The sequence below is a fragment of the Plutella xylostella genome, chromosome 6 (assembly GCF_932276165.1).
Source record: "Plutella xylostella chromosome 6, ilPluXylo3.1, whole genome shotgun sequence".
Taxonomy (NCBI): domain Eukaryota; kingdom Metazoa; phylum Arthropoda; class Insecta; order Lepidoptera; family Plutellidae; genus Plutella; species Plutella xylostella.
Genome location: NC_063986.1, coordinates 3,613,466 through 3,627,670, shown reverse-complemented (window position 1 = coordinate 3,627,670; position 14,205 = coordinate 3,613,466). Strand labels below are relative to the sequence as shown.

General features: G+C 37.6%; 2 protein-coding genes across 4 annotated transcripts; one reads left to right on the top strand and one right to left on the bottom strand.

The window, feature by feature from the left end:
• Nucleotides 1–50: 50 nt before the first annotated feature.
• Nucleotides 51–3,957, top strand: LOC105389546 (probable ATP-dependent RNA helicase pitchoune). Of its 2 annotated transcripts, none has more exons than XM_048621555.1 (9): nucleotides 51–377; nucleotides 489–641; nucleotides 784–945; nucleotides 1,176–1,317; nucleotides 1,663–1,825; nucleotides 2,293–2,445; nucleotides 2,835–3,002; nucleotides 3,429–3,606; nucleotides 3,857–3,957. In XM_048621555.1, exons 1-9 carry the CDS (start codon nucleotides 134–136, stop codon nucleotides 3,940–3,942), a joined length of 1,449 nt encoding a protein of 482 aa, XP_048477512.1. In that variant the 5' UTR covers nucleotides 51–133; the 3' UTR covers nucleotides 3,943–3,957. The 2 variants fall into 2 exon arrangements, with proteins under 2 accessions (XP_048477512.1, XP_048477513.1); XM_048621556.1 differs by having other exon boundaries at nucleotides 231–370.
• A 119-nt stretch (nucleotides 3,958–4,076) lies between these two features.
• Nucleotides 4,077–9,369, bottom strand: LOC105389548 (modifier of mdg4). Of its 2 annotated transcripts, none has more exons than XM_038119664.2 (5): nucleotides 9,242–9,369; nucleotides 8,939–9,173; nucleotides 8,235–8,380; nucleotides 7,305–7,917; nucleotides 4,077–5,290 (listed from the first exon to the last, which is right to left on the bottom strand). In XM_038119664.2, exons 2-5 carry the CDS (start codon nucleotides 9,141–9,143, stop codon nucleotides 4,989–4,991), a joined length of 1,266 nt encoding a protein of 421 aa, XP_037975592.2. In that variant the 5' UTR covers nucleotides 9,144–9,173; nucleotides 9,242–9,369; the 3' UTR covers nucleotides 4,077–4,988. The 2 variants fall into 2 exon arrangements, with proteins under 2 accessions (XP_037975592.2, XP_011558981.3); XM_011560679.3 differs by lacking the exon at nucleotides 4,077–5,290 and adding an exon at nucleotides 6,138–7,012.
• Nucleotides 9,370–14,205: the final 4,836 nt, after the last annotated feature.

The window sequence follows — 14,205 nt, the reverse complement described above, 5'->3', positions numbered from 1 at the left end:
GGATGCTCTGTGCTATGAATAAAGCACAGAGTAAAATTTATTGTGTTCACAGATAAGTTCGATAGTGTTTTTGAGTTTGTTTGACATGTTTTCATTTTCAATCTAACCTCTAAAATAGGAAAATCGTAAAATTATGGAGACAAATAATGAAAACCCAAAGTTTTCCAGCCTAAAAGATGTAGTTTCCAAAAATACTTTAAAAGCTTTGAGAGAATGGGGATTTGAACACATGACTGAAGTGCAGGCGGAGGTTATACCGAAGGCTTTAGACGGTGCAGATGTAGTGGCCACAGCCAAGACTGGATCTGGGAAAACCTTAGCCTTCTTGATCCCAATAGTAGAAGCTGTATGTAAACACCTACACAATGAGGTACAAGGTAACATTTGTCTTATTTTTTACACAAACTTTGATGAAACTTAGGATAAACACTAATAGGTACAAAATATTTTATAGTAGGCATCTTTACTAATATAAATGTATATTTCAGGTACTCTCTGTATCATAATATCACCGACCAGAGAGCTAGCTATGCAAACATTTGCAGTGCTTCAGGATTTGGCAGCATATCATGAGAACATCACCTCCGCTTTAGTCATAGGAGGAGATAGCCGGCAGAAACAGGCAAATATCTTATCAAGAGGTAACCTCACTTGGTTTATTTATTATATTTTTCTCCACTAACTTAAAACTTGACGATTATTTTTTAAACACAATTTTAGGTATTCTAAAAATCAATGACATGATAAATCCATTATAAATAATAGTTTATCTCTTACTTTCAGGTGCACACATAGTAGTGGCTACTCCAGGGCGACTGTTTGACCACATGCAGACCAAATACTTTAAGTATAAACAAGTCAGCTGTTTGGTACTGGATGAGGCTGATAAAATACTCCAATATGGATTTGAAGAGGATGTTAATCAAATTATTAACAGGCTACCAAGTGAGTGTTACCATGTTGAATATCTCTTAGTCCTAGAAATAGGGTTTCATACGAAAAATACAAAAGCTTTGTAGCTATAGTACTGTGAGAGAAGTGATCAACACTTGTAATCACACTGGTGTAACATAACTTTATTGGATTGTAAGTTTGTAGCCTTATTAAGCTGACTATGACTGTATAGCTGCTGATTTGTTAAAGCTGTAGGTATTTTTTTTTTCTATTATTTTCAGAAAACAGACAAACAATGTTGTTTAGTGCCACCCAATCAGAGAAAACCCAGGCATTGACTATGACTGCTATGAAGGAATCTGTGGACTTCATCAATACCAACCAAGACAATACTGAGGCCACTGTCGAGGGTCTGAAGCAAGGGTAAGAATTCAGAATTTGGTTCTTGGTATCCCAGACCCCTGAAGTGGGCCAAGGGCTGACACAAAAGTTTTTGACCCCTGTCTGTCAACTGCAGCCAGCTTTACATCAGGCCAAGTTATTCCAACTTCCTTTTATAATGCATTCATAAGCTGTTAAGGGAGTTGGAAGAAGTTGGTACTAAAAGACCTATAAATATAAATAGGCAGCATGATATTGGCCACCATCTTCATATTGTTTCTTTATTCGCGAGACTTATACCTCCTGTCTATGCTAAATGCAAACTAACGACAAATGTTAAAAATTTCACAGCTATTTTAATGTAACTCTTTTTGTTGTATGCCTTAGCTACGTCATATGCAAAACAGAAGACCGTCTCTGGTGGCTCTTCAAGGTGTTGAAAAAGACGAGAAAGCAGAAAGTCATGGTATTCTTCTCGAGCTGCAAATCTGTGGAGTTTCATCATGAGTTCTTCGGCAAACACTGCAATGCGCCTGTACTTTGTATACATGTAAGTTAGCTAAAATTGTAAGGTATGTCACATATGGTATATTTGCAAATTATTATGCTAACGACTGTAACCCTCCAAAGGGTAGTCAGAGGTGACTTGGAACCTTTTTGCATCCTTTTAACGAATTTTCAAAATAAATAGTTTACCCAACGTTTGTCACCTAAGGTAGTTTTCTTTACAATGTTAAATTAAAAACAGTACAGTTGTTTGTCTTCCTATTTTTTGGGTAATGATATCAGCTGCCACTACACGGGTTTGTTATCGACGTAGATCACTATATCACTAGTAGGTCACTATATCGCGATTCGCCATAAATACGCCGCAGTGTTTGATGGAACGCGCATTAAACGTATTTATCGACGTCGATGACTGACCAGTGTAGCGGCCGCTGGTTACCAAATAAATAAGTAGGTACTTACTCCTTTCCTTACTTTGTTGTCTAAATTAACTCTCTTAAAACATTCCAGGGTAAGATGAACCAAGTGCACCGTACGCACACGATGACGCAGTTCTACGAGGCACAGAAGGGAGCTCTGTTCTGTACGGACGTGGCGGCGCGCGGGCTCGACATACCGGCCGTGGACTGGATCGTGCAGTTTGATCCGCCGGGCGATACCAGCGTATGTTGACCTGTGTAATGTTTGGTAGTTTATTCGCGCGAGCTTCGCGTTGTTTTGAGGGATTTCCCCTCTCACACTTAGTTTAACTATTCCGCTCTACAACTCACGCTTATCAATAGTTATCAGTTTTTCGGTAGGTATACTACTAATGAGTACTCTTCGCATGCAGATTAAAAGTACCTTTCGGCATCGTACACAACAGACGCATCGCATTTATTCACCGTATTCCTTGTCTAGAAATTCACACAAGTGCGTCTACTTCATCGGCATTGCCGACGCCGTTTCTCCATACATTTATGAAAATCCATGTCATGGTCCGTTGCGTACGATACCGATAGGTGGACGATTATTACCTTTAATCAGTACCTAATCGATATTTTTTTCTACAGGAATACATACACAGGGTGGGCAGAACTGCGCGTGGGCTAGGTGCTGTTGGAAACGCAGTCTTATTACTAAGGCCAGAAGAAAAAGAATTCCTTGAACACCTAAAAGAGGCCAAAGTTTTCTTGGAGCTATATAAAATGTGGGATGATTTCGATAACCTTCAGCCTATGGTAAGGAAATCATTCAATTTAGGGCTGATTTTTCAATGGTCAGATAAGTGTTATCTGAAGAATAAAATTGTTGCTGTCATTATCTAATACACACATTCAGATGTGACATCAACAATCTTATTCCTCAGATAACACTTATCTGACTATTGAAAAATCAGCCCTTAATTTTAAGGTGATTTATCTAGCGGTTATTGCACCATAAACAACCAAGTGTGCTAATAAAAAAATGGCGTACCTAACGGATACTGGTAAAGAAACAATATAAAAATATCGGACGGGCTCATTCGTCAATAACTTCCACTTATACTACAAATGCCTCAGTTTTCATATACTCAGCTTTAACTGCCTGTCCTACTCTGTAGAACGTTATACTTGCCTTTATGTTAATAATTCTTCTGATTGTAACCTTACCTACTTACATTTCAGTTACAAGAAGCGGTGGAAAAGGATGCTGAGTTCCACAAACTAGCATTAGAAGCTTATGAGGGCTTCATAAAGGCCTTTGAGGTTCGCCGGTTGAAGACAGTATTCAACATAATGACGTTGGATCTAGTGGCCTTGGCGAAGTCGTTTGGACTGAAAGACAAACCTGAAGTTGATATTCGTAAGTACATTTACGATAACAGTTATTATATGAATTTAGGTTTTACATGCCCATCCGACAGCATGGATTATTAATTTGACGATGCAGATGCACTTGTAATATTTTATGTTCTAACTAAACTAGGAAACGGAAATAACAATTTATAAGCAATTTAGCCCATCCAGAAATCGAATCCGGGATCGTTATATCGCGTTATTATTATTCAGAATTTGTATAGGTACCTTACAACTCAGCTTGTTTAATGTTTCAGGTGTTGGGTTCAAGAAGAAACACCGGCCTCGGAAAAGGGCTGTGGCTATGCTGGAAGAAAGTAGCTCAAAGAGTATCAAATTATAACATTTATTATGAGCATCTATTTAATTTTAATTATATATTGATCCTTCTGCTAAATCAAATCAATCGAAGCGTCAAAGCCTTTCAGACTTTCAGAGACCAAGGTTCGTTTTCCAGTTGAAAATGAAAGTACAATGTTAGTTATAAAATAGCTTCTTTATTACTTCGTACGAGGTACAGACAGATCCCATTCATTTATTAGATAATTATTAGTTTTTATAATTAAATTACTGAACTAAATAACCTATACTCTTGACTAGTAAGATAAACCAAGCTTATTTACACATTCAAACACGCAGACGGAACTATAATTTTGCCGCAACATCCAACCGTTTAGGAACTTTTGCATTACAATTTACTTAAATTTAAATATTTAAGGCTTAATTTTAATGAACTTGACTTCATGATTCGTTATAATTTTAGTACCTAGGCTAGGCTAGTAATAGTCTAGCAGACATGATCTGCGATTTGTATATTTTTTTACTGTCGGTCTCTGAAATGAGATCACGATTTAGTTTTTTTTGTGTTTATGTAGCTATTAAAAAATAAAATCCCCGAATCGCTTGAATATTTAGTAAAATATCCACCTTTTAAAACGCGTTACATAATCTAGTAATACTTATTTTCGTAGTAGGGGTAGGTGAAACCGATCTAAGCCCACATCCCGCTTCAACGTAGGTATCAAGCCTATGATACTCTCCGTTAATTCCACTTCCACTGGGCTCAATGAAATGTAGGTGTCCTCGACTGGAGCGGGGTGGTAGAAAAGGCATGGCAGAGCGTTAGAAATCACGTATGACCAATGACAGGACACTTTTTACCTCCTCTTGGGAATGCGGATGGACTGTGTCTCAAAACCGCGCGACGCCATTGGTGCGCGCTATGCCGCTCAGCCCCTATTGGTCTCTTATCATTCGTTCATTCATGCAACATGGCCGCGATTTTGGCCTACATACTTACATGATTTCTCTTCGCCACCTTACACATTTAAAGTAACACGAGGTATTATTTCTCCTTTACAAATACTATCCGAATTCCACTCTAGCATGCTACTTCGACTCGCTCATCTCATAATAAATATGGTTTTTAGTTAACTTCTCATAGCAGTCTTCGTGATTATGCTGGTGGTTTGTGGCATATATCATGGCGTCTATAGTCTCCACTGTGGCAGGACATCGGTTTAGGGAGAAGTATTGAACGCATCGCCACGCGGTCTTACCGTGAGACGTGGAGTGTTTAGTGTAAACAAAGTTCATATGAACAAGTTGCTTGTGGCCCTTCCGACTGAATATGTACTTGTAGCGGACCGGCAGCTGAGATTCGGTCCCGTTCACTACTAAGGAGAGCGCATCTGGAAAAGAATGAATGAAAGTGGTAAAGGTTTGTTTTTTAGAAGCAAAAGATTTTAAATGTAAATGATTATTACTACATAATAATAAGCAAAACTTAGTTCATGAGGTTCATGATAGGGAATATGAGAGAATGTTATGTTTTTTAAAACTTTATTGAAGTCATTAAAATCATATAAAATACACTCAATAAAAATCACTCGCTTATCTTGTAAAAGTCACGCAAAATATAAAAATACCTATTACAGTAAAAAAAATGCCCAATAAGAGATTGTAGGAATGTTGTAAAACAAATGAAAATAATTATTTTAATCAATAAAATTAAACCTATTGTAAAAATTGGTTGATTGACATAAAATAGCATACATACATAGAAAATAATCCTGAGCATTTAACAGTATTCTTATTGAGATCTAAAAATTTTGAGAGCTTGGTCTACAAGCAAAGATGCAGGACTGATGCTAGTAAGAAAAGAGATCATACAAACTAATTCCTAAAATTATTACAAAAAGTTTCATTAGATGTTACAATTACAATTGAGTCCTTATTTTAATACAAAACAGACTAGAAGATGAGCAATAAAATCTTCATCTAATGAAGTTATGGCGGAAATTGTATAACATGGCACAAATTGTTCAGATGCAATATGCACAAAGAAACAGGAAGCTTTCAGTTTTAATCTTTAAGCACTCTTGCTCTACTTAATTCAGTTAACCAAGAAGACACTGTTACTTCTGCATGGCTCTTTGATATATTTTTACGAGTATATCTAAGTCATCTACATACAGCGCACATGCTGGCATAATGGCTGGATAAAGTAAGTATTGGAAATTGAATATTCGCGCAGCGAAAATTAATAGTTATTTTATTGCCTTCTTTAAAGAAATACAGTCTCAATAAAATTACAATCTCATATTATGCTATGATTAAGGTATAATTAATGCAAAGGATACGTTTAAAAGCTTAGTTGGCACTGGCACAGGAGCAGATTATGCTGTTATCACAGGTTATTGCTAAATTGTGCTTCATACAATACAATATAATCTCTTCTATAAATACTTTACCGAACAAATCTGTTTTACCGTTTTGTAAGCTAATGACTGCCGATTTTTTTTCAAGTTGCCTAAGGCACCTTACATAAAATTTATCTCACTTAAGTGATGGAATAATTTCGATTAAATTAATTTCCTTAACTATGCAGCAAGCTATCTATAGCTTTTAAATTTCAAAATATTTTGGTCCCATCTTCTAAAATTAATTGAATCCATGATTCAGCGATAGACAACCCTCTATATCTATACAACAAGCTTTATCTTATCCTAATTATTATTTAAAAAAATATATAGATAGATTGTTCTTCATTGCGCCTTAGGCAGAGTACTTATAGTCTTACGTAGCGTAGTAGTAACCGTGCAGTTGTGATGCTTTGACCATGTTGTTGAAGTGTATTTCGAAGCAGGGTGACTTGCAGAAGGGAAGCTCACAGGCCGCACACATGAACCGAGTGTCCCGCCTCTTTCCAATCTTCCAGCAAAGCCTACAGGACCTCTGCGGATACTTTTTCTTCCCATCCTCCTTCTGAGGTATTGTCACAAGCCGGTGGTCCATCATACTTCTAGAATAGTCTTCGTAAACGTTCCCTCTTGCTATGTCGTGCTCGTGGGACGCTTTACCGTTCACTAAGTTTTTAAGGTCCATGAACAATGAACTCAGACTGCTACAATCTGAAATCACGATGGGCATTTTTTTCATTACAAATCTCGGCATTTTATTAAAAAAACAATATCCAGTAAAATGCAGTAATGTTGAAAATGCCATCGTGTTTTCACAAGATGAAGGCATTGCAAAGAAAAGGTGGAAATGTGTAACATAAATGATTGCATTTTCAACAATCTATACTAGTTTATAAAAAGCGTTATGTGAAAAATATTTACTACTTGTGAGATTAGACTACTGTTCTAGGCATTACTGATATTGAAGCTTTGTAACTAAAGTGGAATAGTAAAAGAAACTTACTGTCTTGTGGTGTTGGATAATCTAAGTGGTCCTTTTGTATTTCTCTGGAGCCATCAAAGCTTGTAGGAGTGGTACATATAGCTGGGTCGGTGACCACTATGTCACTGTCTTCACATTCAGTTTTGACTTCTGTGGTGCAGTCAATAGGAGTTGTTTGTTCTGCATTACTAGAGTCCATAATATCTTCTTTACTAGTCTTATTTGGTACTGCTTCTGGTTTCTGATGTGTGTACTTTGTGGAAGCGTCTAATACATTATCCTCATACATTTGTCTATACTGAGATGTATAGTTATTTTGAACCATATTACTGTTTTGTTTGTCATTGGCTGGCTTGTCTTTCTTTTGTTTTTTATCATAGTTAAATAAGTCTGGGGTAAAATAGTTTTTTTGAAGAAACTCTTCGGATTTTCTCTTGAGGCTGCTAAATCTTTGTAGTCTTTCTATAAATTGCCTTTGTTTTAATAAGTCCAGCTCATTGTTTGGTGATGTTTCTTCAGCAGATGGTACATTCATTGGTTCTGGGGCACTGGTGTCTATGTCTGATGTGCTATTCTGTGTTTCAGTGCCATGCTTTTGTAAATCTCGGTCTTGTTCACCATTTTCTTCATCAGTCTGAAAATAATATGTGGTATTTTTATTATGAATCTTTATCTATCTGTAGATACCTACAACTGGATGTAGGCCTCTCTCAAGGAGAGTAACAATACTCTGTGAGAATGCTACAATGTCATAGAAAAATCACTAAAATTTAAAAAATCTATTGTGTTTGATATATTAATGGGTTGGTGGGATATGAGCAGTTATAAACGGATTTTTTTGTTGATTAAGGTTTCAGCCTATAAAATAAACTGAAGCCTTATCATATTCCATTTGTGGAGATGAAAACAAAAAACGTCAATATTGCTTCAGCTTCAAGAAAGGACAATTACCTGTTTGTTTGTTAATCCTTTAATCTGTAGCACTTCTGCTGTTCCTATAAAGCTAGTGAGATCTTCTCTTTTGACGCTGACCTCTCCATGGTACATAAATTGCAATAAATCCTTCATAGCTTTGTGACTCACATCCCGTAGAACCACTGAAAATAATTATGCATCATGTTGAAACAAATGACAGACAGAAATATTAGTAGTGGTCTCCATACGCGCAAGGAAATAGTGACAATACTATCATTGTGCCATGCGTTTATACACTCTCTTTGAAGGTGTCTCCACATGTGATTCTCTCATCTGTAGAAGTAGAGTAATACTATGACAGATATTCACTGCTATAATAGTAGGAGTACAAGTACCTACAAATTGCTGATGTTCTGGTGTGTAGCAATACCAAATTTTCTGACCCATTGTGGACTTACTACTACTACTATAAATAATACAATTATGAGAATGCATCTTCACATCAGAACCACCCATAGGTAAGAAGTAAAAGTAGATTTTTATGCACCTTGTGTCATGTGTATAACATACATATCTACCAAAATCAATACAGAGTAAATCAAGAGATGTCTTAGGTCAAGAGTGTGACTCATAGAACTTGTATAAGAGGGTATAGTCTAACCCAGTAAGGCTAATATTTAGCATAGTGCTGCTTATATAACTAGTTTCCAGTATCCAGTAAGACGTTATGCCATACATACCAATTGGATGTTGACATGGGTTCAATTGAAACATTTTCTTGAAGTAGGGCGAACATATTGACAATATCACTTTGTGTGCCTGCAGCAAATGTCCTTCTACAGCTATAGTCACGTCCACAAACTCGCCATTCCCCAACAATCCGGCAAATCCTTTGCTTAGATTACCATGAAAATTATTCCAAGACAATGAAAATTGTTGCTCCATTTTCTAATGCACTTCAGTTCTCGGTGGCATCTGAAAATAAAATGATTGTTAGTACATTAATAGAAAGGATAGTGCACAAAATAGTGTAGTTTACTTACTATTTTCCGGTATTTTTTGTTATAAATTACAAACACAGAAATCATACGACTCCGCACGCATGAATTGTCAATATTGAATGAATGAATGAAATCATGAAATGAACGAAATCTAATGTAAAAATGACAGTTGCGTAAATGTTTCTCTGTTTTATTCGCTTGAGGGCGACACTATAGCGCGTCATGTAGTGTTGTACCAATCAAGCATAACAACTTAATCAATCGATTTAATTTGTTTTTTTTTTCCTTAGGTTGGTTTCTCACGGCAGCAGCCAGAGATAGGGTTTAAATTTCCGACCGATATGTGCCTATATTTATCAGATCTGCCGAAGAACCGATTACCGTTGGGGTAGACGAGTTCTCGAGTCGAGACCCCGAATAGGCCAACGCAGCGTGGGACGCCCTCCTGCCCGCTGGACCGAGTCTTGTGGTACTGCTTGAGAGAGCCCTAACAGTGGATGATTATTGGCTGATGATGATGATGACGGTGTCAAACACTACTTCAGCTAGTGACGTATGTGTAGCGTCGTATCGTCTTTGTGGCGCTGGGAATTTAGTAATTTAGATATTATATCTCATTTACACTGTCAAGTTCTCGTCGCGCCTACACCTCGCCCGCGTATCCACCGCTACTTCACCTCGACTTCTTCAGTAAGCGTCGATCTGGGGTTAGCCAATAGAAAACATAGAGAAGTCTCTTTGTCTACCATGCATGGAAATAGTAAGACTACGTCCGTAACTATTTATTACTTCCATGGGATCTACCTATTATCAATTTAGTCAGACGACTTGTAACATTAATTCGTTATTACTCAAACTTTATGTTAAATTTCATTTATTTGTGTCCATTGTCTTTACATATATACTTTACTTCTTAAATGATGTGTAAATCAAATATTTTGTTTTTATAATATACTAGCTGTTCCCGCGCGCTTCGCTTCGCCTTAAAAAGTTTTCCCGTGGGAATTCCGGGATAAAAAGTAGCCTATGTTCTTTCCCAGGGTCTAAACCGTATGTATACCAAATTTCATTCAAATCCGTTCAGTAGTTTTTGCGTGAAAGAGTAACAGACAGACAGACAGACAGACAGACAGACAGACAGACAGACACAGTTACTTTCGCATTTATAATATTAGTAAGGATTATGTTAATAGTTGTTTGTTACACACACTTAACTAGACATTTCCAATTTGTAACGGCACCTTAGTTTTCGATTAATTAGTGTCCAGCCGATAATTAATTAATTTGTTTAAGAGCGGCTGGTGTCACTGTCACCAAAGTAGGTAACTACCTAACCCCTACCCTTTACCCCTGTTGGATCACCCTAGGGTAGAAGGTAGAGACACTACAGGGTATCAATGATGCACCATCACACAAAATGTAATGAAAAGTTGGCTTGCTTGGATTGTTCCTTAAAGGTTCCTTAACATTCACTTCAAAACAATGGTCACGCGGTTTAGAAAAAAAGAAGTTTCTAACGTTTTCAGAAAAAACAAAATTCCTAAGCTTTTTTTCAAAATTGAGTTAGGTACCTTGCCCTGCGCGTACAGTGTAGAAGTAACTTTCATTCTGCGTTCGCAGCGTCGATATATTTATTCTGTTCTGTTTAAAGCTGTACCCTACATATCTACATACCCGAGTCCGGGTAGATACACATGTCGGGAGGACCGATAGCCAAATAAACTAGCTGCATCGATTACCTGTCACTGGCAGGAGCTGACCGCCGCACGCCAGAAGGGTCACTCTATACAGTCGAAAAACGAACGAACGAGAGCTGTTGTGCGGTAACGAGAAACCTGACTCTCCTCTCATAGTACAGTCTGCGAGGGGTCAGAGTTATCTGTCTTATAGGTACTGTTCTATCAGCACGTTTAATACAATGAGATAGAGTCGTGGCTCGCGTAGCAGCGCACCGAAACTTAGTCTTTCGTCATATAGAGTGACCCCTCAGCCTTCGTCCGCGAAAAGGACCGATACCACTGTGATATCGGGAGGGTTACTCTATACACAAGAAAGGAATGAACGAGAGCCGTTATACTATCGATACATTGCGCACCGAAACTTCGTTTTTAGTCACATAGACTGCACCCCGGTTACAGGTTACCGGTATGGCTTGGCAAAGAATTGGTTATGAGTTGTCAGTTTTGTGAAGCAGAGCAAAACACCTATTTTTTGTTTTATGTACTTAACGCGATATGACTTTGTTTGTGGCAATCATAGAACAACGCGGTTTCGGTTGTGTAGTCTACCTACAGATCAGAAATTGATGATGATGATCATGCTCTTTTCACGCTTTTTTTTAAGTGGATGTAATAGACTGTATAAAAACTTTCATGAAAATGAAAAATGGCATGGAACAGCGCACGTTTTTTTTTCGTTAATTTTACTTCATTAAAAAAATGTAAGTACCCACATACGTACAGCTGAATATAAACATATGAAACACATCAACTCGTTTGCGGTTCAAAGAAATATCGCGATAGTAGCGAGGCCTTTTGCGGGCTGTCAACCGTGATCAAGAATATTGGGATCTTTGATTTCAGCTGACGAGATAAGAACGTGTCTTGTGATTGAGTTAGCAAGACGGGGTTTCTGTTTACATCCAAGTTGGGTTATGTAACTGAGGACACTGAGGTACTAACTTAGGGTAGTAGTACCTACCTAGCAACAGTGGGCTAAGAATTAAAAAAATTGAAACCTATTTAACGTGTGGTTTATGACCCTAAGTAAGTGTACCTATAATAAAGGCTAGCTATGTATTGTATTGTACCTATGTACTTATGAACGTGAAATGTAAATATTCACTATTGTTACTTACACTATGCATAAAATTCTTTCCAAGTAAGCAAACAAAATGATGGCAGTCTGAGAAGATTTCATACTTTCCATGAATTTATCGAACTCCTGGTCGAAGCTCACTGGTCTTCTGAAGGCCCTCCACAGGCAACTGAGGTTCACTTTCGACGAAAACAAAGTTCTTAAATGAATCCCGTCTGTCCTGCATCCGTTCGCTGCAAGTTGCTTTTCTTTCACATGTGACGTCAGCTAAATTGCGAATTCCGCTGTCAACAGTCGGCACAAGTCGGTATTTCTCGGCAATTCTCGGCCACGCACGGACGCTGGCAACATTGCTCCTATGCTGGCAACACTGGCAAGTGTCAAGACGCCATGTCTGCCAACGTTACAGTTTGAATGCGCGCTACAGCCATGTCGTCATGCGTGACGATCGGGAAATTACATTTTCGAGAGATTAGGTTCGAGTTTCTGTTACATAACTTGAGAAAGTCGCATCGACAAACTATTCGTTTTGTTGAATAGTGACGTATAAGTATGACTGAATTTCAGGATCCAGCAAAAGATATGTGATAGTTTTTGCAATAAAACGATAAAAGATAAGATTTAAAATAAAATCGGCTTTTTAAACTTAGATAGATTAGATTTAGGGGTTTTTTCTGTAAATTTCATTGCATATCCAGAAAAGGCTCAACGCATTCATTAAAACCAAAACCGCCCCTAAAAATGCCGGGCGAAATCCGACGCCGAATGTTTATTTGAAAGAGGTGTTATCCAAGTATTAACTGGAGTTATTAGCGTCGGCGATCGGCAGATGGCGCCGACATCTGCCTGCGAGCAGACGACAGAACTTTCCCGACCCATTTATAGAATTACCTACAACACTACAGAGTCCCTCCAAACAACATTCTACTCTAACTTCTCAGCCTGACGGTTCGAAGCTATCTGAAGGGTGTGTATAGTATTTAGTGCAGTGGTATAGAGAGTAGATCGCATCGCTGTGCGATGCTACCTGTGTAACTTTCAGCCAGTGTTTGCTATCTGATGTTTGCGTGCTGCCGATATACTTGCACTAGTCTCGTTTAATTATAAATCCACTTGGTCACGATGTTAGAGAGCTTTTAACTTTACTACGATCGCAATTTTTAGCTCATGCATTATGATAGATAGATAGATATTATTCGATCGTACCAAGACAGAAGCAGGACACGATTAAATAAATTAATCAAAGTAATCATACATGTATGAAAGTAAAGAAAGTGGTTAAGTATTTCACTCGTTGTCTTTCGGCACTGATCTATTTTCCTAAAATTTCCTATATCTATGTACCTAGGTGCTGTAACATGTAAAACAGCTGCTAATGTATAACAACAGCTAGTGAAGCAGGTCTATCTAGGCACCTACTTAATCTAACTTGGCGACAATCGCGATGTGAGCGCAACTAGGTGCGAACTCTGTGCTGGCTCGGGTTCAAAATAATTGAGCGAATTAAAATTACAGAGCGAAGTAAGGGAAAACAAATCTTTGGTTCTACCTTTTTTTGCCTAAGATTTATTTGCCTAATCTCGTATTGCATAGTAACGTTTGGTCAAAGTCTCGTTTCGCCGAAAATCGTATGGCATAAATCTCGATTAGAGAAAAAATTTAATTTCGCATTATCTTGTTTAGCCTAATAATGGTATGGCCAAATCTTGAATAGCCTAATAAGCCTTTGGTTTTGATGAACATGTGCATCTAACACGCTCCTCCTCGCTTTGCTCGTCGTCGCACCTATCTTTAGGTTTCGATCTCATGGGGTTTGTAATAATTATATTGCTCGTTAACTTTCGATTTTTTTATCATTCAATATCGTGATTTTCGGGATGTAGGAGAAAAATACCTACCACAATTTGTACATTTACTACATACTTAATATATTATTTATTAAGATAACATTAGGAGAAACAAGATTATACATAGGTATAGACGAACATAAATTTGAGCAAACGAAACTTAGGTCTTTAAAGATTGTGCCTAAAGAGTTTTAGACGAAACGAGCCTTATGCCACATAAGTCTTGGCAAAGTGATGGTTAGGCCAAAAAAGTTTAGACCATACGAGTTATGCGAAATGAGTTTTGGTCAATAAAGATTATGCGAGATGAGGGGAACCACAAATCTTTAAACAAAAATTAAG

Bases quoted from the DNA above. Each gene is read 5' to 3' on its own strand.
- LOC105389548 (XM_011560679.3), bottom strand. From the start codon at position 9,143: ATGGAGCAACAATTTTCATTGTCTTGGAATAATTTTCATGGTAATCTA. The intron at 7,918-8,234 runs GTAATTGTCCTT...TATTATTTTCAG, and splicing joins AAGGATTAACAAACAAACAG to ACTGATGAAGAAAATGGTGA. The intron at 7,013-7,304 runs GTAAGTTTCTTT...TCGTGATTTCAG, and splicing joins TTATCCAACACCACAAGACA to ATTGTAGCAGTCTGAGTTCA.
- LOC105389546 (XM_048621555.1), top strand. From the start codon at position 134: ATGGAGACAAATAATGAAAACCCAAAGTTTTCCAGCCTAAAAGATGTA. The intron at 1,826-2,292 runs GTAAGTTAGCTA...AAAACATTCCAG, and splicing joins CGCCTGTACTTTGTATACAT to GGTAAGATGAACCAAGTGCA. The intron at 2,446-2,834 runs GTATGTTGACCT...TTTTTTCTACAG, and splicing joins ATCCGCCGGGCGATACCAGC to GAATACATACACAGGGTGGG.